Source organism: Fundulus heteroclitus, chromosome 1, assembly GCF_011125445.2.
Source record: "Fundulus heteroclitus isolate FHET01 chromosome 1, MU-UCD_Fhet_4.1, whole genome shotgun sequence".
Lineage (NCBI taxonomy): Eukaryota > Metazoa > Chordata > Actinopteri > Cyprinodontiformes > Fundulidae > Fundulus > Fundulus heteroclitus.
In genome coordinates, this window is record NC_046361.1 from 24,204,328 (window position 1) to 24,229,156 (window position 24,829).

At 39.1% G+C, this 24,829-nt stretch overlaps 1 protein-coding gene across 2 annotated transcripts in view; it reads right to left on the reverse strand.

Moving 5' to 3' along the window:
* LOC105935874 (ELKS/Rab6-interacting/CAST family member 1) overlaps positions 1-24,829 on the reverse strand; it is a 230,611-nt gene that overhangs the window by 95,673 nt on the left and 110,109 nt on the right. The window contains exons 15-16 of one of the 2 annotated variants that reach the window (XM_036138446.1): positions 19,473-19,619; positions 14,441-14,601 (exon numbers count right to left, since the gene is read on the reverse strand). In XM_036138446.1, coding sequence (XP_035994339.1) covers positions 14,441-14,601; positions 19,473-19,619 — 308 coding nt within the window. The remainder of the gene's footprint in view (positions 1-14,440; positions 14,602-19,472; positions 19,620-24,829) is intronic. The other variant, XM_036138454.1, reaches the window with a different exon arrangement.

Here is a 24,829-nt window from a genome sequence, read left to right on the forward strand (position 1 = left end):
GTTTCATTATGTCAGTTCCTTTATCATTAAAAGATTTATCATTCTTCTTTATTTAGCTTTCCCATTTCAGGGGTCACCACAGCAAGTCATCTGTCTCCATCTAACCCTATCTCCTGCATCTTCTTCTGTCACACCAACTACCTTCAATTTCGCTTTCACTCCATCCATAAATATCCTATTTGGTCTTTCTCTAGGCCTCTTGCCTGGCAGTTCCAGTCTCAATATCCTTCTACCAATGTACCAATCATTATCCCCCCTGTTTACATGTCCACACCATCTCAGTCTGGCTTCTTCGGCTTTATCGCCAAAGCATCCATCGTAACCTGACCCTCTAATGTACTCATTCTTGATCAGGCCTATACTTGTGACTCCTAAAGAGAACCTCAACATCTTTATTTTTGCTGCCTCTAGCTGTGTTTCCTGTCTCTTCCTCCGTGCCATTGTCTCTAAACCATACAACATCCCTGGTCTCATCACCGTCTTGTACACCTTTCATTTCATTTCCACTGCTACACTTTTGTTACACAACACACCTGACATTTTTTCTCCACCTGAACCAACCTGTTTGTACACAATTATTCACCTCTGTTCTACACTCGCCGTTGCTCTGAACAATTGACCCTAACTTAAAATCGTCAAACTTCTTTATCTCTGCTCCATGTAACCTCACATTTCCACCTGTGTTCTTCTCATTCACACATGTGTATTCTATTGTGCTACTGCTAACCTTCATTACTCTGTTTTCCAGGGTAAACCTCCATCTCTTTTGATTTGACTCCACCTGTTTGATGATCTTGCCACAGATAACAATGTCATCTGAAAACATAGTCTATGGAAATTCCGGTCTAACATCAACTTTCAACCTGTCCATCTCCTCAACAAACAAACAGGCTTTCTTAAAGGTATACTGGATGATCTTCTTTCAACTTCGAGTTCCGAAAGAAGATCATTGTGACACGCTCGCATAACACCAAGCAGCACATTCCTTGCTAGTTTCCTGTGCGCATGCACACTTCTAGTGTTTATGTATCCAGTTTGCCTCAGTGTTAGCCGTTCATTGCGGCTCCGCTGCTCTCAATGTATTGAAAATGACTGAGAGTTGCGAGAAGCAAACTGTTTTGCAAGTTTATGAGAATAAGATGAAGGCCTCAAAGGAAGAAATAACACCAGATTGTGTTTGGGACATTTGTTTCATGCGATCTCCTAGAGGAACGGAAAAGCAGATAAGATGGTCTTGCGCATGCACAGTTATTCAAAAATGGACTTGAGCGTTTCTTACCTACATTTTCAGAAAAATCGTTCACTCCACATTTAACTAAGTGTATGCTATATAAATACATCCTACTTTTGATTATATGAGAATTAGTTTCATCAATAGGTCTGTCGCTGATTTATTTTGTTCATGCAGCTATGCACAGTTCCTATAAAAGAAGAATCACATTTAAAATCCCTAAATTTTACCATTTATATATGTTTGTGTTTTCTTGAGATCAGTACTGAGTAATTGTAAGTAATGCCAGATTTGTGGCAGATTTACACATTGTGCAATGGAATAAATTGTAATGTATGAAGTGGAGAAATTCAGATTGTCTACGACATGTTTAAATTTTTAGAAAAGTTCAGAATTTTTTATCAATGCCTTGTAAATTTGGGTCTTAAATGGGCCCTATGCCTTAACTTCTTCAAAAGAATTTTTCTATGATTCTCCAGAATAAAAATCTCTGATTATTGTTGACTACAAAAAATGATGCTTACAACACATACGTATTTACTCCACATAATCTCTCTTTTCAAAGACTATCATTCTAAAGGCGTTTTATGCCTGGTTAGGTTTATTTGAAGCTGTGAGATACAACACATTCACAAAATATTAAGTCCACCATAGTTTGATTCTAGTGCAAGCAACAATCACAGACAAGAAATTTATAGAATGTATCAGAATTACAATTAACATCTGGTTCTTTGGGGTTCGGGGTTCAGGACTGAATTCTGACTTGTCACTGAGGAGGAGGGATGAAGGTCTGAGGGTGATCTTACCAATCACCTGTGAGAGCTGTAGGGTTCCAGCTGGATTCAGCAGCTCAGGGGAGAAATGCAATGGCTAGGCCAGTGCTAGTCCTATTTCTCTGTCTCAAGTGCCACAATCTTATTGCCTGTTCTTCATTGCTGTGCTTAAATGAAATTGTCTGCTTAAGCAGATCCAACAACTCACTGTAAGAGATACGATTGATAGTGAGCTCATCAATGATTGTCTCAGCCCATCTTAATGCCTTGTCCCTTATTAATCCAGTGACAAAATATTTTTTACTGCGAATGATTGTGGGTAAAGGTGAAAAAACAGGATTTAGTGGAGGAGAACACCCTAACACTCTCTGGAAAATGGCTCAGGAGTATGGGAGGAGACAGATAAGGAAATGGATGTGTCAGATCTGTATAATTGAGGAGGTCAAGCCGGACAAAAATAGAGGCAGAATGAGTATCGGGTTGGGAAGGCATTTTGTCTGTATTTCGGCCGCAGAGGCAGAGTTGCCAGACAAATCTGTTAAGTCATCCATAGTTTAACACTAGTGCAAGCAACAATCACAGAATCACAGAGTTTATATAAATTATAACTAACAGAGTTGGTATTTTTGGGTTCAGGATGGGATTCTTGTATGGCACGCAGGAGGACGGATGAATTTTAGTTGACAATCTGAGGATGATTATTCTGATTGAAAGTGAAGAAAAAGGTTGTGAGCCTATAGTGGAAAGAGTGGACATCTGGGGGCAATGAGCAGACTCATAGAGACTGAGATTGGCAAGTAGCTGTGAGGCAAGAAGCACCCAGTGTTCAAAGGGTAGACAAGTGGGCTATCGATCAGGTGATTGCAGAGCAACAGCAAGACTGATTCCTAGAAGTTACTGAGGAACCAGGATAATATCCTCAGCAAGGAACTAGAAGGATTTCTTAAGGAGTCTAGGAGGAACATGAGCCACACCCCAGAACAAAGGAGCTCGGACTGAGCCTTAGGAAGAATAAACGCTAATGGTGCAGCTGAGAGCTCTCACCTACCAGAGAGAGAGAGAGAGAGAGACAGACAGACAGACATACAGACAGAGTCAGACAGACAGAGACAGAGAGAGAGACAGACAGACAGAGAAACAGAGACAGAAACCATCAGCCATAATACCTTTTTTATACAGGTATCTGTGGAGTTTTACTTAGTGGGGATAAGGAACTTCAGCCCATTATATGTATACATTAATTGAAAGGCATTCATTTAAAAAAATATATTTCAAAGCAAATTATTGACCAAAGGAAATTAAGGATGCCACCACTCCTAAAGCTGCAATATTATTGTAATTTGTTAAACAAGGTTATGATAATGTCTGTGTAGACCCATTCTTGTTCTAACACAGCACAAAGACTTAAACTGGATGCAAAACCTATTTAAATATATATTTTTTAATTATTTGCTCAATCTATCTGTTTTTATGAAAATTCTTAATTTAATGGGAGGAAGTTGTTTATATATTTTGATCCACACTTTCTCAAATAAATCTTGTTTCTGCAGTATTTTCTCTGTTTATTTAGTGGTGACCAGTCACTTCTCAATGTAGTCTGTCCACCCACATTCAGACTTTTGCTGACTCATTCATGCAATCTTCAAAGATGAAGGACTGCATCAATTAAGCTGGTTGTTATTATGCATAGATTTGATGCTTATTGCAAATAGTTGTCCTTTTCAGTTTGTGTGTATTCTTTCTCCTTACTATTTTTCATTAGCCTTGCTTTGTATTTCCTCTTTTCTTGGACACCAACTCTAATATTGTAAAAACTAGGCAGAAGTTTTATTACACAGTTGTAAAACTTAACAGACTTTCTTATTTGTGAATGGTATAGTCCTACCACAAATAAATAAGACAAATAAAGTTTTGGTTTTATTGAAATGTAAAATCTTAGGAGCAACTTTAACTTCTCCGCTATTCATTTTCTTTTCTCTGTTGTGGCATTCACAGTTCTTCTATGATCTAAGTGTACCGCGTTCCCCTTCTTAGCTGTCCTAAATTCTGGAAACCCACTAGCCTGAAGACACCAGCCATGTTTTCGACATATCCAAATTTGGCTGAAAACAGGCCCAAAACAAGAGCGAGAAAAATCATCATAAAGCACAATCTACCCATGTTACATTGTTAATTGCTCCTATACGCTTCACATTGCTTGCTGTATGAACATGTGTGGGTGGGCTGTCTTTGATTTGCAAACACAAACACAAAAACTAAATCATGTATTCACATGTTTTCATTTGCACAAAAACACTTTTAATGCTCATAAGTAAGAGTATGCGACTATGCTCATCCAAACTTGTTCAGGCTGTTTTCTAGCTCTGCCGAGAAGTACATAATGATAATTACAGTTTGGGTCTACATCCCAGAATTAACCAAGTGAGACAAACACACACACAAATTCCCAAAGTGCCAGGGGCTGCTTTGGCGCAAGCTGACTGTTGTGCAGTGTTGGAGCAACCCAGTGCTGGGAAATGGCCCGTTCAGCTATTGTTTTCTATTAAAACCTCATGGGGACCATCAGAGTTACCCCAAGAGATGTACTCAGCCAAAAACCTCTGTGTAAAAATGCTCTACGATCAAGCACCTCTTCAAGGTGTTGTCAGTCATTATGCTGCACTTGCTGGAGGAAGCTATGTGAGATTGTATAGAATGACATTTTGTTGTTAAACAGACTTTTACCTGATCTCTGTCATATGACAAAGAGAGGATAACCAAGATGCAGATACTGGCAGATGAAAGCAAATACATACTATTACGGTGATAAGGACTGGAGAAGGAAACAGAGAAGAAAAAAGGAAAACGAGTGTGGGCTCAGGTGTGTGTGTGCCAACCACAGGGGCTTGGAGGTGTTTACAGTGTGTGAATAAATACCAGTAAGCCCGGCTGAATCACTTGTGTGGGTATACCAGTTCTTCATGTGCCTATAATTGGTAAACCATCAAGGCATTTTACAAAGCCACCATTTTAAAGGCTGTTTTACACAGCAGCCCCAACAACATATTACACGCAGCTGTATTTAAGAGCAACCCATCCCACTTTGCGTCTAAGAATCTTTCTCTGCACTTTATATTTGCAGTTTTAATGAACTCCCGATGCTCATGTTCTACACAATCTAAATTTGACAATTTACCCAAACTTAGATTCAGTTTTTCTTCCTAAACAAATCTCTAGACAGTTGTGGCTAAAGGTTTTGAGACTGACAGAAATGTTGTTATACGGTTACAAACATGATAGTTTCAAAGGCTATATTGAGAATTACATGAGGTTTTTGCAAAACTACAATAGGTTCTCATAGGAATGGAAAGTACCATATTTATATTAACTGAAGGGGAAAAAGCACAAATTTATTTCAGTTTTCAAATAAATAAAAGTACTTTATTGATCCCTGAAGTGAATTAAACTTTGTTGTAACTCATGCAGTTTGCATCAAAGTCTGATGAAGTGGATGCTCAGGGTTGTCCATAATATTTTTTATTTTATGTAAAATGCTTATTTTCCCAATAGGTGAACATATCCAGATGCTTTAGAGGAGTCCCCAAAACAGAGTGAGCTTTCCATAAACTTTGTAGTTAATTGCATTGCTTCTGATCACTCTTCAAAGCAGCATTGACTGAAAGTAAATTGTCACTATAAAAGCTGACTTTTGTAAAATATTTTTCTCAGACTCTTTTTGGCCATGACTAAACAATGAAGCTAACTAGCCCTTTTCTTCATTGTCTTGCTGACCCTGAGAGCATGACTGTTGTTTAGAAGGCCATGGCCAGTTACCTCTGGGTGGTGACCGGAAGTGCCTCTTTATGGCTACCCTGTCTACCTAATCCAATTCTTACTTGTGCACATACCGACACCCCAACTTAGACTCAGTTAGTTTTGAGGCAAACTTGGGGGTGTTAACCTCCCTCAGGCCAATCAGCGATGTTCTTCTCAAGGGGTCTAAGTAAAAACAACCAATTTATTGCGATAAGGTTTGTGTGTTTATGTGCAAGTACGTGCACGTGTATTTACGACTGACACTAATTAGCAAGGATACGGCACCTACTTCCTCAGCACAATTTCCTGTGATAGCAATTATTAGGTATGTGTGATAAATTCCAGGCCTTCTTCCACTTGTCCAGAGATAGAACAACAGAGAAAACACACACAAAAGGTTCAGGTCTGCATTTAATACCCAGAGGAAGTTTAGGAGGTTGGTGTCAAAGGAGTGATGAGGTTAAAGTCAGAGGAGCCGTTGAAAGAAAAATGTTACCAAAGAGAGGAACTTAGCACAAAAGTTACGAATAGTTTCCAAATGTATAATTTTTTTAATTTTCTTTTATGTGGCATCTATCCTCTGTCAGCTGCTGAATTCTGTGTGTGTGTGTGTGTGTGTGTGTGCGTGTGTGTGTGTGTGTGTGTGTGTGTGTGTGTGTGTGTTTGTGAATCACCCCACTACCACCATGTCATATATGTTCAACTAAACACACATGCACAGTCATGTTACAATGTGACACTGCATTCCCAAAAGGTGTTCTGCCAATATTTTGGGATTGTTTTTGCTTTTTGTGTTTATGCTCATGACAACTAACCCATTTTACTATCCCATATGCTCTTTGAAAGTCTATGATTTACACAAAGGTTTGTTGCATTGTAGACAATTTTTATAATATAGAAGATGCATATCTTGTGACAGTTTTCTTTTTGAAAAAAGGGGTTATACTCATTGAGTAGCAAATAATAATTTACATTGTAACACTGTTTGTATCATAGTGTATTGTCTTTCAATTGAATTGGTTCTGTGGAATTAAATCCTTGAATCTCAGACAAACATGAGAGGTGAACCATAGTGAATTGGTACTTTCAATGGTAAATGGCAATTGGCTTGTACTTGTATGGTGCTTTATGAAGTCCGACTGCCCCAAAGCGCTTTACACTACAGTGAGTCATTCACCCATTCACTCCTTGACAATGGTGAGCTATGTTAGTAGCCACAGCTGCCCTGGAGCAGACTGACTGAAGGAAGGCTGACATACATCAGTGCCACCAGGCCCTTTGACCACCGACAGCTGGCAATGCGGGTGAAGTGCCCAAGGACACAACGACGGAGACCGTCAGTACGAAGGAACAAACCAGTGCAACCCGCCATTTACAGGACGAACCCCCTTCTCTCTTAAGCCACTGTCACCCTTTAGTGTACTGGATGATTCCCAGGGGTTTTATATATATATATATATATATATATATATATATATATATATATATATATATATATATATATATATATATATTTATATATGTGTGTGTGTGTGTGTGTGTGTGTGTGTGTGTGTGTGTGTGTGTGTGTGTGTGTGTGTATATATGTTTTTTTTATTTTTTTATTTTTTTATTTTTTCAGCAACAAAGCAAACACTGCCTGTAATTCTAAAATTGTATTTAAGAGGAAACTTGGAAAACAAAGTGTGAGCAGAGCCTGATGCGCCAATGGATTTAACTATGTGAACAGAAGAATACAAGGCTGCACAGTGGCGCAGTGGGTAGCGCTGTTGCCTTGCAGCAAGAAGGTCCTGGGTTCGAGTACACCCCTGGGTCTTTCTGCATGGAGTTAGCATGTTCTCCCTGTGCATGCGTGGGTTCTCTCCGGGTACTCCGGCTTCCTCCCACAGACCAAAAACATGACTGTTAGGTTAATTGGCTTCTCCAAATTGTCCTTAGGTGTGAGTGTGTGCGTGAATGGTTGTTTGTCCTGTTTGTCTCTCTGTGTTGCCCTGCGACAGACTGGCGACCTGTCCAGGGTGTACCCCGCCTCTCGCCCAGTGAACGCTGGAGATAGGCACCAGCATCCCCCGCGACCCCATGAGGGATAAAGCGGTTCGGAAAATGGATGGATGGATGGATGGAACAGAAGAATACAAGAATCCAATGACAACATATGGATTACTCCAAAAGGTTCTCTAACACTAAGATACTGTGTCCATACAGCTATTGTATCTAACTACTGTAGAAAGCATTCATTACCTAACTTCACAGAACAAGGACTTAGAAGCAGGAATTTCTAAGTGACCAAATCATCCATTCACAAAAAAGAAAAAAAATTACAAGAGGAAGATCAGGGTGGAGCCGGAGCTTGGGGCTGACATAATAACATACCTATAGGTCGGACAGCTGACACACACGTTGAAGGTAAACATGTGTGTCATAGGGCAGGGGAGCATAGACAGACATGATGAATGACCAGAAGTTCCCACGAGGCGACATACACACACAAATCTGCATGAAGAAGGAGGAAGGTGATGTGTGGTCAACCCCTCCTCATCACAGCAAAACAGAGAATCCTATTCATAAGCAGTGGTGTGACCCTCTGTGTCTCATCATTACTTACAAAAACAATTGCACCATGGTAAAATACTAGTGTGTATAGTATGGAGCTCTGTGAAAGAACATGAGTGTCTGGGTGTTTAAGGTTTGTTCACACAAAGAGCATATGATGCTACACATGTCAGTAAGCTGGTAGGCTGATTTTTAAAATTATTCTCCTTAATGAAAAAGTTGCTCAGAGGTATACACTGCAATACTTTTTAGATGTAAATATGGTTTTCCCAAACGTGTGCCCAGGCCCCATCTTTGTATGAGCTTTCAAGTTCTCTGTGCCTCCGTGTGTGTGTGTGTGTGTGTGTGTGTGTGTGTGTGTGTGTGCGTGTGTGTGTGTGTGTGTGTGTGTGTGTGTGTGTGTGTGTGTGTGTGTGTGTGTGTGTGTCAAGGCCCCTTGGAGAGATCAGTGAGCAAGGACATGACCTTACCAATATGGCTGGTCTCTCTGCCTGTTTAGTCAGAGTAACCATGGTGATGGAGCTTTGCAGACAGGATGGCTACATGAGGGATTTTAAAGTCATAATGTTGCTACTCCTTTGAGCTTCATTATGCCATAAAATACTGTAACTAGATGGCTATGTGAGCATATAATGGACAGAACTTAATTTGAGGTTACAGTTTAAATCTCATTTCCTTTCCACTGTGTAAAATATTTAACTTTCCTTTGCGTATGAGTATCATGAAAATTTTGCGTAACATTGCAACGACAAAATTACTGCCGGCAAGAATTCTATGAAGAGCATCTTAAGGCCATAATAGGGGTCTGTTTATTTTTTTTTATTATTATTTTGTTATTTATTTCAGACACACAAGTATATAATAAAGAAAGTATGTGTCCATATAACATAAATTAAAACAGTCTGAAAATGGGTGTATTGGCAGAAGCAATAAGCTTATAATGCCCACACTGCAAAGCAAATTTACATTGGACTAGAAAGCAAAATAAAAAAAAATAAAAAAAATAAAAAGACAACAAATCCCCATTTTCATGCTTCTATATACATAAATATTCAGAATTTTTTTGTTAGAGATGTTGTTTAGGCATTGGTCAATATGTTAAAATAGCTTCCTTTATGGGTATTTTTAACAACCCACATGATTGTACAAAAAAAAAAAAGTTAACTTTCTATTTGATGCTGAAAGGCAAGCAAATACACCAAGCACAGTTGGGAAAACTTTTGTAACTCTAAAAAGTAAAAAAAAAAATTCACTTCCTGTCCAGGAGAACTTGGTTACTTTTTCATTTTAATGCAAGACTAAGGCATTTAACAGAAACAGTATTAAGGAAAACTCTTGAACAAAATTAAAAAGCTTCCCATTTACCCATGTTTTATTTTGTTAAAAATGTTCTACATTTTATTCCAACTTGCTGTTATTGTACTTTTATTCTTCTATGTTTTATCATGTAAAGCACGTTGCGTTGTGATTGTACTGAAATGTGCTATACAAATACATTTGCCTTGCCTTGCCTTAAGTGAACTGGAAATCTCTGGGGCTGCCCAGTGGTACAGCTATAGCACTATTGCTATGCACCAAGAAAGTCCTGGGTTTGAATTCTGGCCTGGGGTCTTTCTCCATGTTCTCCCTGTGCATTTGTGGGTTCTCTCTGTGTACTCCTGCTTCCTCCCACAGTCCAAAAACATGACTGTTAGGTTAATTGGTCTCTAAATTGCCCTCAGGTGTGAGTTTGTGTCCATGGTTGTTTGTCCTGTGCATCTCTATGCCACCATGTGATGGACTGGCAACCTGTACGGCATAAATGTTTTATCACTTCATAACACAAGTCATTTTCACCTACTGAAGAAGAACAAAAAGAAAAAGAAAAAATACATTTGTTGCCTCAACTACTCATCTATTGAGACCTACCCATCCATTTTAGAACATATTTTGCCAGATTGAGTGATAATTAAGGTCCTGTTGTTTTAATCTCATTATTCTTTTAATACCTGTGTGGGAGCAAGTATTCAGATTGACCACAAGGAGCAGGGGGCGTAGCTTGGCTTGAAGTCGGGAAAGGTGACCCTGCCCTATGTGTTCCTGAGGACATTTTGTGTCTTCAGCTGTTTTTATTTTTACGTAATCAGTTGGGAATAAAACCATTGGAAATAAAAATGTTATACGGCATTTGACGTATTACAAATGTGTGGACATTTAGTTGTGTGGCTCCTTGCAATGGGGCTGTGTTTTATGCTGGCTGTTGGTGCTGAACTGGTTGGCCACCCCTGTTTTAGTAAGTCAGTGTCTACAAAGGTTTCTATAATTATAATCAAAATTATGTTTTATTAATATGTATGTTATTGAGACAAATTTTTAGACCTTTAAGGATTCAAGTTCCCTGCCTTTTTGGAAAAAACAAACAAAAACAAAACAAAACAAATTTAAACACATCTTATTTATTTGATTTCTTGTCTGTTTTGAAATATCTATTAACAAACAATAAAGTAGTATTTTATATTTATTTAAAGTATTTTTTTTGTTTATCTTCCTTCAATGCATAATTGTAGTATTTTTACACATACTTGGACTTCTTTGTTGACAACTCGGTTTTCTGCACTGTGCTGTGTTCAGTCTTTGTCCTCAATACCCTTCCTCATGTCATTTTATGCCAACAACACTTTGTTACCTCCCACCCTTCACGGCTCCACTCAATTATCCCCATGTATTTCATCCAGCACTCTCTCCATCACCATCCTCCCTACTTTCCCATATATATCATCTTTATTTTCATTCCTTTACAACTTTCTCCCATGCACTATTCTACAACTTTTCTTGTGTCAACTCTTTAGCCTTTTCCATGATGCTGGTAGGTGATTATACAAAGTAAAAATATCTCACCACAATACTGTCTATTTTTTTTTGTATGTGCCTGCCTTAAAGGTGCCGCTATTTTTTTCCCTTCCTTTGCTCCATCACAAAATGTAAACAACGATAAACTCGCCCTCATATTTAAAGTCTACAAAGATCGGCTTCAGAACCTGCAGTGTAGTGGCATGAACTGTTATCCCGCTCACACTATGGAAACATCTCAATGACGGACCATTCAAAACGTCCAAACACATAATTTCTCTATTGTGCACCTACACCCCATGACCCCAGAATTATTTAATGAGTTGCTCCTCATGAGACCATCTGTGTCTGTGTGTGTGAACACTGTACAGTACGGTGGAAACTTAATCTGGTGTGGGGTGATAGAAGAGACCCGCATTGCTCCTTATACATCAAGCCTTCAGCTCCATATCCGAAAACGATAACAATACGCTCTCTCTAACATTTGCGCACAAAAAGCTCACATGCACACATAAACATTGGGAGTTAAGGAAACCCAGCAGGCCATGAGAGGATATTGAATATGATTTCTCCCTCCATGTCTCTTTTATTCATTACCAGTGTTGAAAAGCCAAGTTTTTTTTTATCTCTCTCCTCCTGGCTTACACGCACACACATTAAAACCAAAAACACACCAGCTCATACAGAAACCTCCCCGTTTCGCCGTGGAACATACCTCACACAGTTTGCTTCGGTTGACCTTCTAGACAAATGCCACATTGCAGAGGAGGGAAAGAGAGAGAGAAACCTGGCATCCCATCAAACTTCCATCATGATTCCTAAGATTTGGAATACCTCTGTTTATGCAGCCCCTTCTTTTCATCCCCTTCACTCTGCTTGTCTTACTTCGTTCCTGCATTTATTTCTCTCTATCCCTCTTGTTGCCCCTCTTGCTGTGCCCTGTGTCTTTCCTGTTTAGCTTTCTCTCCGCTAACTTGGGCCAGAGCTGTGCCGTGGGGAGTATGGCCCCCTTTTCTTTAAAAGCAGAAAGCCACAGTTTGTGTAAGTATGTGCATGTCTGCAGACGTGAGTGATTATATGTGAGTTCCACTGAGGTTGTTCGTGCATTTTGCATGCATATCTTTGTGGCCCATTCTGTCTCACGAAGCTTTGCCCCCTCGCAGTTCAATAGTCCTTTAATCCTCATCATCAGTGACCCCAAACCCCCAGCTCCCAACCTGTTCATACACATAGAATACAATGCATAACAGACCACACACACTCATGCCCCCTGTGCCTCCTTCATTAACTCCTACCAGTTTAGACTAGGCAAAGGCTTGAACACAAAAAGGGAAAGATTCTGATAGACTTTGTTGCTGTTTATGTCAACCAACCATCACGCTAAACGTCTTCCTCTCAGGCATCCTCTGATGGTAATACAATACTAGCGTAAGCACAGTGCCATTCAAGAGCATGAATGTGTTTCCCATGCTGGGTCACAGAGCAGTTCTGTGATTTCAGAGAGACACCTTGAGCACAGATTGTGCCCTTATTATTTGAAAAACATGCCTCCTGATTAACATTCCTGGCAATATTGGATGTCGGAAATCAAAACAGACAGGAAGATGGTTCATATTACAAGCGAGATGTGCATAGGGTACGCTTTTGGCAGCCCCACACTGATCTTACAAAAACACACACGCACACAGAAACAAACAGCATGCGTATACACATTTTTTTTAGTATTCTCTGTGATCAAAGCAGCGTAATGGACTTTAAAAGTTCTCCTTTCAATGCACACGTGCCAATGTTCTCTTAACTGTGGCTCATATTAAAAGCATTTCTCTGCAACACATGACGAGCAGATATGTGACTCCGTAGTCCTTTAGTCAGATAACTCAAAGCATGTAACTCAGTAAAACTCCTGTATCTTCAACAGTGAAGTAGTAAACCTCCCAGAAGACATAAGCCAATGTCCTCAGTTTAAATATTAGCGTCATGTATATGGACAGCCCACTGACCGTGCTGTCTTGGTCTGAGCTCTGCTGTCAAGATGCACTTCCCAAGTGTGCAGTTCTGCACATACACAACGCTCCGTTGAAATAATGCAACGCTCCGTTCACGCAGTGCTGCCTTCTACTGTGGTATGAATCAACACAAGAGAATGTTTTTCAGCTGTAAACACATAAATAGAGATGTAATGAAACAAACTAGTGCGTTCCCCTCCTTCTATTGCTTCTCCATTTCATTGTAAAGCTGCTGGAGGATAAAGTGGCTGATATTAACACCGGTTATGGTGAAGGCAGACTATAGTTGACAGTTGTAGAGAAAAAAGTAGGAAACCAATTGTAACCTACCTTGTCGCTGCAGTTGATCATTTAAGAAAATATAATGCAGAATTACCAGAAAAACAGAAATTGTACAGGGCTGCTGCCAGCTAAATCAGTCCCCTGAATTAATAGCCAGTTCTAGTAATTGGTGAATCAGGGGGCTGAATATGTGTGCATTCTATTATTTAAAGATTTTTATTCAGGAAACAGACCATCAATGAAAAAACATCAATGAATGTGATGGTTACCTCACAATTATGCATTACAATATGTTGCTGTATCACATAACATCCCTTTAAACATGTGCTTTGTGGTTGTAACATAGAAATAAATTATAAAAACATTAAGGGGTGCTAATATTGTGCAAGGGACTGTATAGCATATGTAAACTAACAGATGGAAACTGGGTTAGCAGTGAGAAATAACTTAGATAATGAATTACCACTAACTCGGTTTATCTTCTATATTACTTATTAAAAACTCTGTATGTTCTAATGTATTAAACACAGTATTTCCTAAGTCTGGGTCCCAGGACAGACTAGCCTGCATACTTGAGATGTTTTTCTGCCTCAACACATCTGATCTAAACTGAAGGGTCATTACAGCCTTCTGTTGGGGTTGATGACATATTGAGGAGGAAATTAAATCATCAAATCAGGTATGTTGAAGAAAAAATGCATTTAAAAGTGGCAGGACAATGCGTCTCAAGGCTATTTTACACAGGTGAAGAAAAGGAACCTGACATTCAGGCTTTGTTTTTTTCAAAGTTGTGTCTTAAACCTGAATAAGAAGGCATTTGAATGAAGCAGAGTCTATTGTATTGCACTCCTTTTGACACACACTGATCTACAAGGAAAAGTGATTCATTTTCCGTCAATTGTTATCTGAAACTTCAAAGCTAATTTAAATGTCAAATGTTATTGTTCAATGTAAAGTAGTGTGAAACTTACTTCATCTCTAATATCTCCTCCAGCTGTTTGCGTCTCTCCTGCCGTAGTTGGTTGAGGTGTCCATCGCGTTCATGTAGGCACTTCTGAGTGGAGGACAGACGTACTTTAGTGGCATCCAGCTCCTGGCGAGTCTTTTCTAAGGCCCCCATCAGCTCCTCCAACTATTTAAGGGGACAACAGGTTGACAGGTGTTAGAACATATCCACATTGCTGTCTTCTGAAGTGAATGATTAAGTGACTGAGGCTGAACTCCACTTCACCAGTCGTCGCACTTGTTTCTGAGGAGCAGTGAGACAGGAAAGTGGAAAACTTAATGAACTTTAAAACAGAGGTTTTTAGCTGCACATTTGTAAATGAAGGTACAAGAAACTTGTCTGTTAATATATCTTTAATAGGAAACATCTGTAATATGTAGTTTAAAATGTTCCTATATTTGATATTATATGTAGTGAAAAATACAAGCTGAATAACTTCCATTAAAACAATTTCACAATTACAATTTAAAGCTTAAATTATAAAATTTTTAAGTATTTCCAAAAAGTAGAAAATTATTCTATCTATCTATATATATATATATATACATATATATCCCTTTATATATATACCTATATGTATATATATACCTATATATATATACCTATATATATATATATATATATATATATATATATATATATATATATATATATATATATGTGTGTGTGTGTGTGTGTGTGTGTGTGTGTGTGTGTGTTGAAGACCCTGGAAAACTGGATTCAGCTTTAATTATTTATTTTAAGCTAAAGTACATAGATCTGTCTCACCCTCTCATTGTGTGTGGGCTGTGTATGTTAATGCCTGTTAGTGCTGCAATGGTTTAAAATGACATGAAATGACAGCCTAAATATGAAACTCAATGGGCAGTTGACATCTTGAAGGAGGCAAAATCATTGTGGCTCATAGGTTAGTTGAATGGCATGTTCAATGACCCTTGGGATGGAAACACTCCTCCCTTTCACCACTTATTTCATCTTCATCATAAGTGAGGTTCTACTTCAGGGCTACTGAAGATAATGTTCAAGCTCTCAAGTGCATCTCCCTCCTCAGCACACTGAGGCCCTCCAGCCATGCAAGTCTGTGTGTCAAAACTGAGTGTCTGATAGACAGGACGTGACCTCAAGGCGTCTTTATTCCAACACAGGAAGGGGTGTAATTGCTCAACAACAAGTACTTCACAATAGGATGCAGTACTACACAAGATGTTGAGATAACGATAAAAAACGTCTCACCATCATCTTTATTTAATCCTGTTACTTTGGAGATGTGCTATATAATAGGCATAAATATAAGCTGTTTAAAGATTAGACTAATGGGGAAACAAGAAGGAAAGAAAAAAGAAACAGAACGAGAGCATTTGGAGAAACATCTAAAGTGTTGAGACAAAAAAAAAAAGAAAAGGCAAGGGGCATCTTTTAAGAAGGAGCCAAATTGTTCACACATTTTTGGGACACTCTCTATGTCCTCCAGCTTTTTTGGTGTGTTCCACAGATGTCAGATAATGGACTTCCGCACTAGTCATGAATATCACATATGGAACAAGACTTAAAAGCAAAGACAGAGAGAGAATACCAAGAATTTGAACTGAAATCAACAACATCTTATCTTTTATTTAAAAGTAAATTTCAGAAGATAAAGGAGTATGCAGACATTTATGTAACTTTTTTTTCCAGGCCTTAATGAAAACATCCCTATTGTTTTTATGTTGAAGGCCAAGGGTAGTACATCCATCTCCCTCTAGGTGCACCTCCCTGACTGACATTGTTTAGTTTTATGCCTGCCAGTCCCTCATTAGTGCACCACCCAGGGTAGCTGCCATTGCAAAATCACATCATTAATAAGGAATACAATGAATTTTAGTGAAATTAGGGACTTAATCTGCTTAGCAGTGAGCCTGTGCATGCTAATTTAGCTCAACTTCAAGAAAAGGCTTCCCAGCCACGTTAAGGCTGGCTAAAGTTAGCCCACTTTTGTTGATAAGCTGATTGAGAACTCAAAGGTAGGGACCAAATCCCTCTGGTGCATTCATGTCGTGTTCCTGGTTCAAAAGCCTAGTTCAAACGCCAAAGTGGTAAAGGGAAAGAAAATGCACTGGAAAGGCAACATAGACATAATTGCATGAGACAACTTAAGAAGGCCAATGGGAAAGAACAAGGGTGGATGGTAGAGGTGATTTCATGAGAAAGAAAAAAGCCAAAAGGGGGAGAGACAGAGTGAGAGACTTAGAGGATGGGGGTGTGAAGAAAAGTGACCCGGGGCATTACCCATGCTACATTTCATCAGGTCTGGCTGACAGAAGATTTTCAGCTCATTACACATCATGAGACTGATTACTCTGGGACATAGGGGAGAAGAAAGAAGAAAATCAAACAAAAAGGGAGGGTGTGTGAGAATGTGAGTTTAGTAGGGCACTATGAAACGGTGCCAGGGTCAGGTGGTCTTTCCGACAGACATCACCCATTTTCTGTTCTATAGTCACATATGCCTCCTTTTTTTCCTGAGCAACAACCGTTGAATTTATTTTCAACATTGAGTGTCAGCGGATGGGTATCTATGTGGAAATTGGTGCCTTTAGCGTATTCACATTTTGTTGCATAGCAACAACAAACTACAATGTATTTTATTTTGTGTTATGAACCAATAAAAGGTAGTGCATAATTATGAAGTAAAAGGAAGAAGAGAAAGCAGGGAGACAGACTCATTCACAGAGAATGAGATGTGCAAGAACACAAACAAATGAAATCAAAACCCAAATGCCTTCAGGATTGTGACTTGTACAGTTGTCTTCAACCCCTTTGGCTCAATGTTATCTGCTGCAATTAGAGCTGCATCGTTTTGGGGTATGCCTCTACAAGCTTGACTGTCAAAATAGCTGAAGATAAGTCAAATTGGATAAAGAGCATCTGTACATTTTGAGCTGCAATTTTACTGAGACATTCTTTAAACATATATTTGTTTTGACCCAAACCATTTTATTGTAGGTCTGGCTCATTGTTTAGGGTTACTATCCTGCTGGAAGGTGAAGACCTGGCCATGCATCAAGTTTTTTTTGCAGCTACTAACAGTTTAAGTTAAGTTTAAGATTTTCCTGTTAGTAGCTCAATCTTTTGTCCTATCAACTCCCTGCTTTAGATCTGCTAGTGATGCTGCCACTGTGATGTGATGTGCAATAGGAATATGTGCAATTTGCATGTTGGCCAAATATTTTAGTACTATTCTTCTGAGGAGAACACCTTCTTCTACATGTTTGCTACGACCTTGTACATGGCTTGGCAAACAGTATTCGGGACTTTTTATTGTGTTCCTTTCACAGTGACATCATTCTGGCCACTCTTCCATGTCGGTCCATTTGTGGATCGTACAGCTACTGGTTGTCCTGCCAACAGATTCTCCCACATGAGCTGCAGATTTCCACACCTCCTCCATGGACATTTTATGTGAAAAGCAATGTTTTGAATGGGTTAAATGTTGTGTAATAGTCTTTCCATCTTTAAAATATGGATTGAGCAGTGCTACTTTAGATGTTTGAAGCATGAGGCATTGGTTTTTAACCAAACTGCTTGAACATTTCCCTGATCTGTCTGTTTTGTTTCTTGGTCTTAATGCTTGCCTTCAAAGAACAGCTGGATTTAAACAGGTGGACAGTATTTACTAATTTGGTAACTTTTAAAGGCAGTACATTGGGCTGGATTTTGTTTAGAGGCATCTGATTAGACTATATTAACTAATTTTTGTTATTCTATTATTTGCAGTTGTAATTTGACAAAGTGAAAAAGTTCAAGGTTTATGAGTAATTTTGAAAAGCACTGCAAATACTGCAGCTACTTTGACTACATGGTTCCCTTTTTTCACTATGTGTATGAAAACGAGCTTGAATAAAAAGCAAACTGATTATGGCTTTTGAGGTCACTGGGAGTCAAGGTTATGCTAGGACTTCTTTGACTGATTCTTCTCCACAAGTTAATTTACGTCAAAGCGGAATCATTCATGTCTTCACATGCAACAAGTCCCTCATAAGTAAAATTACTTTTCATTTCATACCAACTTCTCCGTGGATAGAAATGTTGTTTAATAAACACAGTATCCAAGCTGAATGTAAGTTGAGCGTGAAAGTACGCAAAAGAGGAAAAAACAAACCACAGTTAACATTGGCTTTGGCTGAATCTTCTAAACTGAGTCTGACCTTTTTTAACTTGGCTCTGCTGTCCACCCGTCCTCTTTTTCATGTTTCAAGCTCTGGTAGAGAGCGTGCTTAAAGAAATACAGGCATATTTCTACCTCATAATGTTAGTTCTAGTCTTAACCACCATTAGCGCTCGTATTACTTGTGGCACTCATAAGTAATGCAAGGTCATTCTCATTCAAATGCACACTCACACCGAGAGGAAACACGCTCCCTTGCCCTGTTTCTTTTTCCCACCGCAGACACACCTACTCTCACACACATGAAAAGCATACACATTCATTTGTCTTCCTTTTTTTTTTTGGCCTACATTAAGATGTAGAGCAACCAGCTGGCAGTCAGATAAAACAGACAGATAGCAGGACATGTATGGTTAATAAAGGGAAGGCAAGCCTGCAAGCCTAAAGTTTACAGATTTATCCAAAAGATTTAGAAGAAATACACGCAAATCCAAAGCATGTCAAATATGTGCTTACATTTTTATACCGGCAAACTTATAGGGAAAAAATCAGACTGCTTGAACTATTTCCAGTTTGCTTTGAATTTCAGTCAAGAGAAAAACAAGCAAGTAGAACAAAAAAGCTATTAGTAGAAATATTTGTTTGGGGGGTGGGTGGTGGGTAACAGCATAGAATATACCGTAGCACGAGAGAGATAGGGATATCTTATTCGGCTGCAGATACACATGTAACCCCTTGGGGGTGTTGTTCAGTGGGTGGCTTTAAAGGGATACTGTATATGAGGTGTGTGCGTTTACAGGTTTGTTTATGCAGATTTGTGGTCCACCATAAGTGTGTGCACCATCATATAAACCTGTCTCTGAGCTTGAACACGGGCAGCCTCCTCCTGCGCCCAGAGAGCCTCCCTATGTGCCGAGGTGTTCATGGTCTCCCTCAGAGCCTTCTCCAGCTCCATTATCCGCTCCGCCGTCTCACGCATGGCATCCTGGGAAGTGCAAAGCTTGATATAGAAGAGGGAGAAGTACAGCAGGTTTCGAAAAAAAAAGAAGCAAAAGCCAAAGAAAGAAGTGGATTTTTTTTTACTTTGCTGTGAAATTTGATCTGAAATTATTGTAAGCTCATTGTTGTACATCATCGGTTAGTGATGGATAGATCAGTTGGCCAGTCATTAAAATTGTATTTGCCCAGTTCTAACGGGTAATAGACTGGTGCAATACCAGATGTTTTCTATCTGTTCACAACAGCATGCTCATAAATGCATTTTATTCAGATTTTGGCAAAAAATGGGTAAAGGTTATACGTGTGTTCTTTGATTTATCCATCCTATTCCTATCTTTTGATTCTGCTTTGTGTAATTTATGTGGGAAACTTATGAACAATCATTTTAACATGATAAACAAACACTGTCTCACAGCACAAATATAAGTAAGAAACATAATATTTTACCCTTTAGATATAACATAATCATAGCTGGTTGGGAGAGAAAGACACCTAACTACATTACTCATCATTTATTAAACCTAAAATCATAACCTGATCTGCTCTCAGCAGTGCAGGTCGTTCGGAGCTTCCAATTTTGATTGCTTGATCAAATTGTAGACAGCGGAAGAAAGACCTGAACTTGTCTGTTTGTAGCAGATAGAATCTGAACCACTGAAGCAGCGAGCATAAATTATATTGTTTCCCTTTGGTTGAATATTTAATCCATCCATCCATCCATCCATCCATCCATCCATCCATCCATCCATCCATCCATCCATCCATCTTCTTCCGCTCATCTGGGGTCAGGTCGCTGGATTAGCAGCCTTAGTATGGAGGCCCAGACTTCCCTCTCCCCAGCCACTCCCCACCCAGTAGGATGTGCCCGGAACCCCTCACCAGGGAGGAGTCCAGGACGCATCCTAACCAGATGGTCAAGCCACCTCAACTGGCTCCTCTTGACATGGAGAAGCAGTGGCTCTACTTTGAGTCTCCTCCGGATGACTGATATTTCTCACCCTATCTCTAAGGGAGAGCCCAGCCACCCTACAGAGAAAACTCATTTCGGCCGCTTGTTTCCGTGATCTCGTTCTTTCGATCACGACCCAAATCTCATTACCATAGATGAGGGTGGGAACATAGATCAACAGGTAAATCGAGAGCTTTGCCTTTTGACTCATCTCTCTCTTCACCACAATAGACCGGTACAGCACCTGCTTCACTGCAGACACAGCACCAGTAAGCCTATCGATCTCCTGTTCCATCTTTCCCTCATTTGTGAGCAAGACCCTGAGATACTTAAACTCCTCCACTTGGGGAAGCACATCCTCCCCGACCCGCAGAAGGCACTCTACCCTTTTCTGGCTCAAGACCATGGCCTTGGATTTGGAGGCACTGGTCCTCATCCTGACCACTTCACACTCAGCTGCAAACCGCTCCAGTGAGAGCTGTAGATCACGACCTGATGAAGCCAATAGGGTGTTTAATACACACTCGTTGAAGTCACTATATAAGAATCTGCCGTTTATTGGTGTTGCAGTGAAGAGTACAGGAGCTTCCAGGAGCAGATCTTTAAGTTTGCAATTATGCATAAAAAACAAAAAAAAATTATTAATGTAGCCAAATTTCATTTTAAAAAGTAAAGCCTGCTATGATGAGATATAAAACAAATCCTTCAAGTTGTCGTTGTCAATGTCTTACTGGAAGACATTGCAGAATAGATGTCATAATTCCCTCTTCCCATGTAAAAAAAGGTTTCAGGACAAACAAAAGAAAAAGGAACTGTAGCTAGAAAAGAGAAGCTTTCTTGAAGAAGAAACCAATGAATCAATGGGACACAATTTCAAGTGCTATGACTTTCTTGCTTGCTCTTGTGTGAGTCATCTGATTTGAGAGTGTGAGTGTGCAGAGCAGACCGTGCGCTTCTAGTTGCACAGTTTGTGTGTGGCCTTTTTGACACCTGCGGTGAGGGCGAGAAAATGATCCGTCTGCACACTGGTTGATGGAACTGTGAAGAAAAACACTGAACATAAAAAAATAAACCACCTGAATTTTTGCAATTTTTTTTACAATCTCATTGATTCCAAAAGTGTTGACTTGCTTTTATGTTCACACGTTCACAGTTTTCTTAGAGCAGCGTACTGGCCTTGTGGTCGTGCAGACAAAGAAGACTGAAAGATGTGCAGGGGAATTGGTCCAGGTAAGGTTAGGTGATTTGGATTAACACTGAAGTGCCTGAAAGTCCTTGGAGACAGTCTAAAACATATATTTTATCTTAGAAATGTCTTTAACAGAAATATTTCATGTGAGGTAAACTGCGGTTCTGCCTCCAAATGCATTTATTGGCAACATCAAGCCATTTATATAAATGGAATGTGTACCAGCCAAATACTATGTGTAGCAGTGCTATGAAAGGATTATTGGTGTTGCAACAAGCAGAGCGCTTCTTTAAACAGTACCATAAGTCACACATGAGGATTTAATTGTAATGGTATTCCCCAGATGTGGAAAAAAGTCATATCATGAGACATTGCCAGTAACACACAAGTGTGGAGTGAATGCCTTATCATTTACCTCCAACAAATACCATAAAAATACTGTAGATCAGTTTAGAACCTCTTTTACTTCATCAATGAAATCAACACATCTACTGAATAATTAAGTGATGTTGAAGATATCTTAAAGTTAGCTAAATCAAAAGTGAATGCTTGTGGCTTGTCTTGTCAGCAAAACACAGCTAGAGGTAAGCAGCACACACACACACACACACACACACACACACACACACACACACACACAGACTCGTGTTGTGCATGTCAGCAGCTCAAAACTGTAATTGGTTGTGACGGACGGGCAGTAATTCGATGCACCAGAATCAACAAGTGCTGGTCTGACCCCACACAACAGACTGAAGCCTGCACACACTCATGCATACACGCCCCACTGAGAGGGGGCTGCCACCACTGGACCCCTAAAGTGCAACCCTAACCAGAAAGCTGTGTCTGCATATGTGTGTACTGCAGAGTGTGTGTCTTTATATGTCTGTGTCAAAGCATACAGACATGTTTAGTGAGAGTTTTGTTGGTATCAAGGGAATGCTGCTTTGAAGAACACAAAAAAATGTGTTACAGAAAGCTGCAAGAATTTCTTTAACACATAGTTTGGGCTGAACCAGTCATCATCTAAAGCCTTTGGGAAAGAATATTATGATTCTGGCTCTCTCTGGTTTGATGGAAAGATTGTAATCACTTTTAGTGAAGAGTGAGAAAATGCACATTTCCAGCAGCTGTGAAATCAGGATTCCTTGCTTCACATTCATTAGCACATAGTGTGTGCTGGATCACTCGCCATATGTGCAAGAACACATGAAAATTAAAACCCATGTGATGACAATTGTTTATTTTTTATCATTATATGGATAATAGAACTAAAGATCTCTAAATAGATTACAGAGAGATGTTGTTGTCTCATCATTACAAATAAAAGAGAAATAAAAGCCATGTGCGAATGATTGAAATTAATACTTCCGATGTGTGCTTTCTCTGTGTTGCAAAGTGCAGCATGGTGCACTGGAGACAATGGAGCGAAAAGATGTTATCGGTTCGTCCCACATAAACTGTCCTGGAATGACAGAGAGAGTTTATTTGTGTGTGTTTACCCTTGGAGCGTGCTATGTTCCTGATGGAACCAAAGATAAAGCGAAAGAAAAAAGGCAGCATGAGGAAATAGATGGAGGTACAGTCCATAACAAAACATTAGTGCTGGAGCAACCGCAATATGTGAAGTACAGACTGCTTTGGAAGCATCTTTATAGATAGTGACTTTGAAGATGTCATGTAAAGTGATCTGCCATTTATGTACAGTTTGGCATGCAGTTTCCTGCATGAACTCCTTCTGCACTTTAGGTATTGTTTCCCCTAGACTGTTAAAGGAAATATTCTCCAATGTTAGCTAGCCCCTGTTATCTTAAACAAATAATTCTTGAGATTCTGGTTATTTTCCTGGCAGTCTTAAATGCACCATGGTTAATCTGTTGCTAAAAACAACAACTCATTTGAACACCCTATCTTTTAAACTAGACAAAGCTACTCTTTGTCGAAAGTTCTGCCAAAAATACTCATGAATCAGTTGATATCATTTATGGATGATGTCAGTGTCTTCAACAATATTGAAACATGTTTTAGAGGACTTCATTGTACAGAGACTATGCTTGTTAAAGTGACAAACCACTTGCTGCAGTTTTGTTCTTTAGTACTTCAAGAATGAAGCATCACCTTCTGGACTATAAATCAGAACCTCGTTAAGGCTTTATTTTGTTGTTGTTACTCTTAACATCTTGTTTTCGAAGATTTAATCCAGTTTAGCTCAGATTTCTTGCAAACTCGATGATGATGGGTCACAAATGTTTTACTGACATCTTTATAATATAGACCAATTTACTCAAGTCTCAGAGCAGCTTTTGTCATCTAGAGTTGGTTCTATTCTATCCGATATCACAGGACTAAAAGTTATGGAAACATTACCAACACACGTGTCTACACGAACTGGTTTCCTGTTAAATGTTGCACTAATTTCAATGTCTTGGTTCTAAAAATCTAAGGTTTAAATTCCCTGGATCTGATATATATTTTAGGCACTATCCCATGATTTGGGCTTGCCTTATCATTTAAATCAGAGCAGTGATGTCAGTTCCCAGATCACAGTTTGAGGATAACCAATGCCAGCCTTCTAATTATTAGACCATCTATTTGTAAAAGTCTGCGTATTGGACTCAAACACATTAAATGTTCATCTACAATCAAAAAGGCCTTTATAACTTTAGTCTTTGTGAAATTATTAGAAACCACTAATAATTTACAGCTAACATTCATGTTAGCAGCTAACATCTCGCATATGTCCTTTTTGGAAGGAGGTCGCTTTCTCGTTACTGCCATGTGATCATTCTTTCATGTTTTGATATCTTAATGTTGGATTCATCATCATCATCATCATCATCAATATTAACTTCTACAATCTGACAGAAGCCTACAATTTTATAGATATTAACCTGGGTTAGTTCACAGTATCTTTTTTGTTTTATCACTAATGGTAAAGATCACATTGGTCTTACTTTTCTGGTCTGTTTAAATGCAACTAGTATAAAACACTTACACAACTAACTCACTTCAAAACCGATGTTTGAATTGAGTTAGTTTTGTAAGTGTTTTATACTAGATGAATTATGCTAACGTT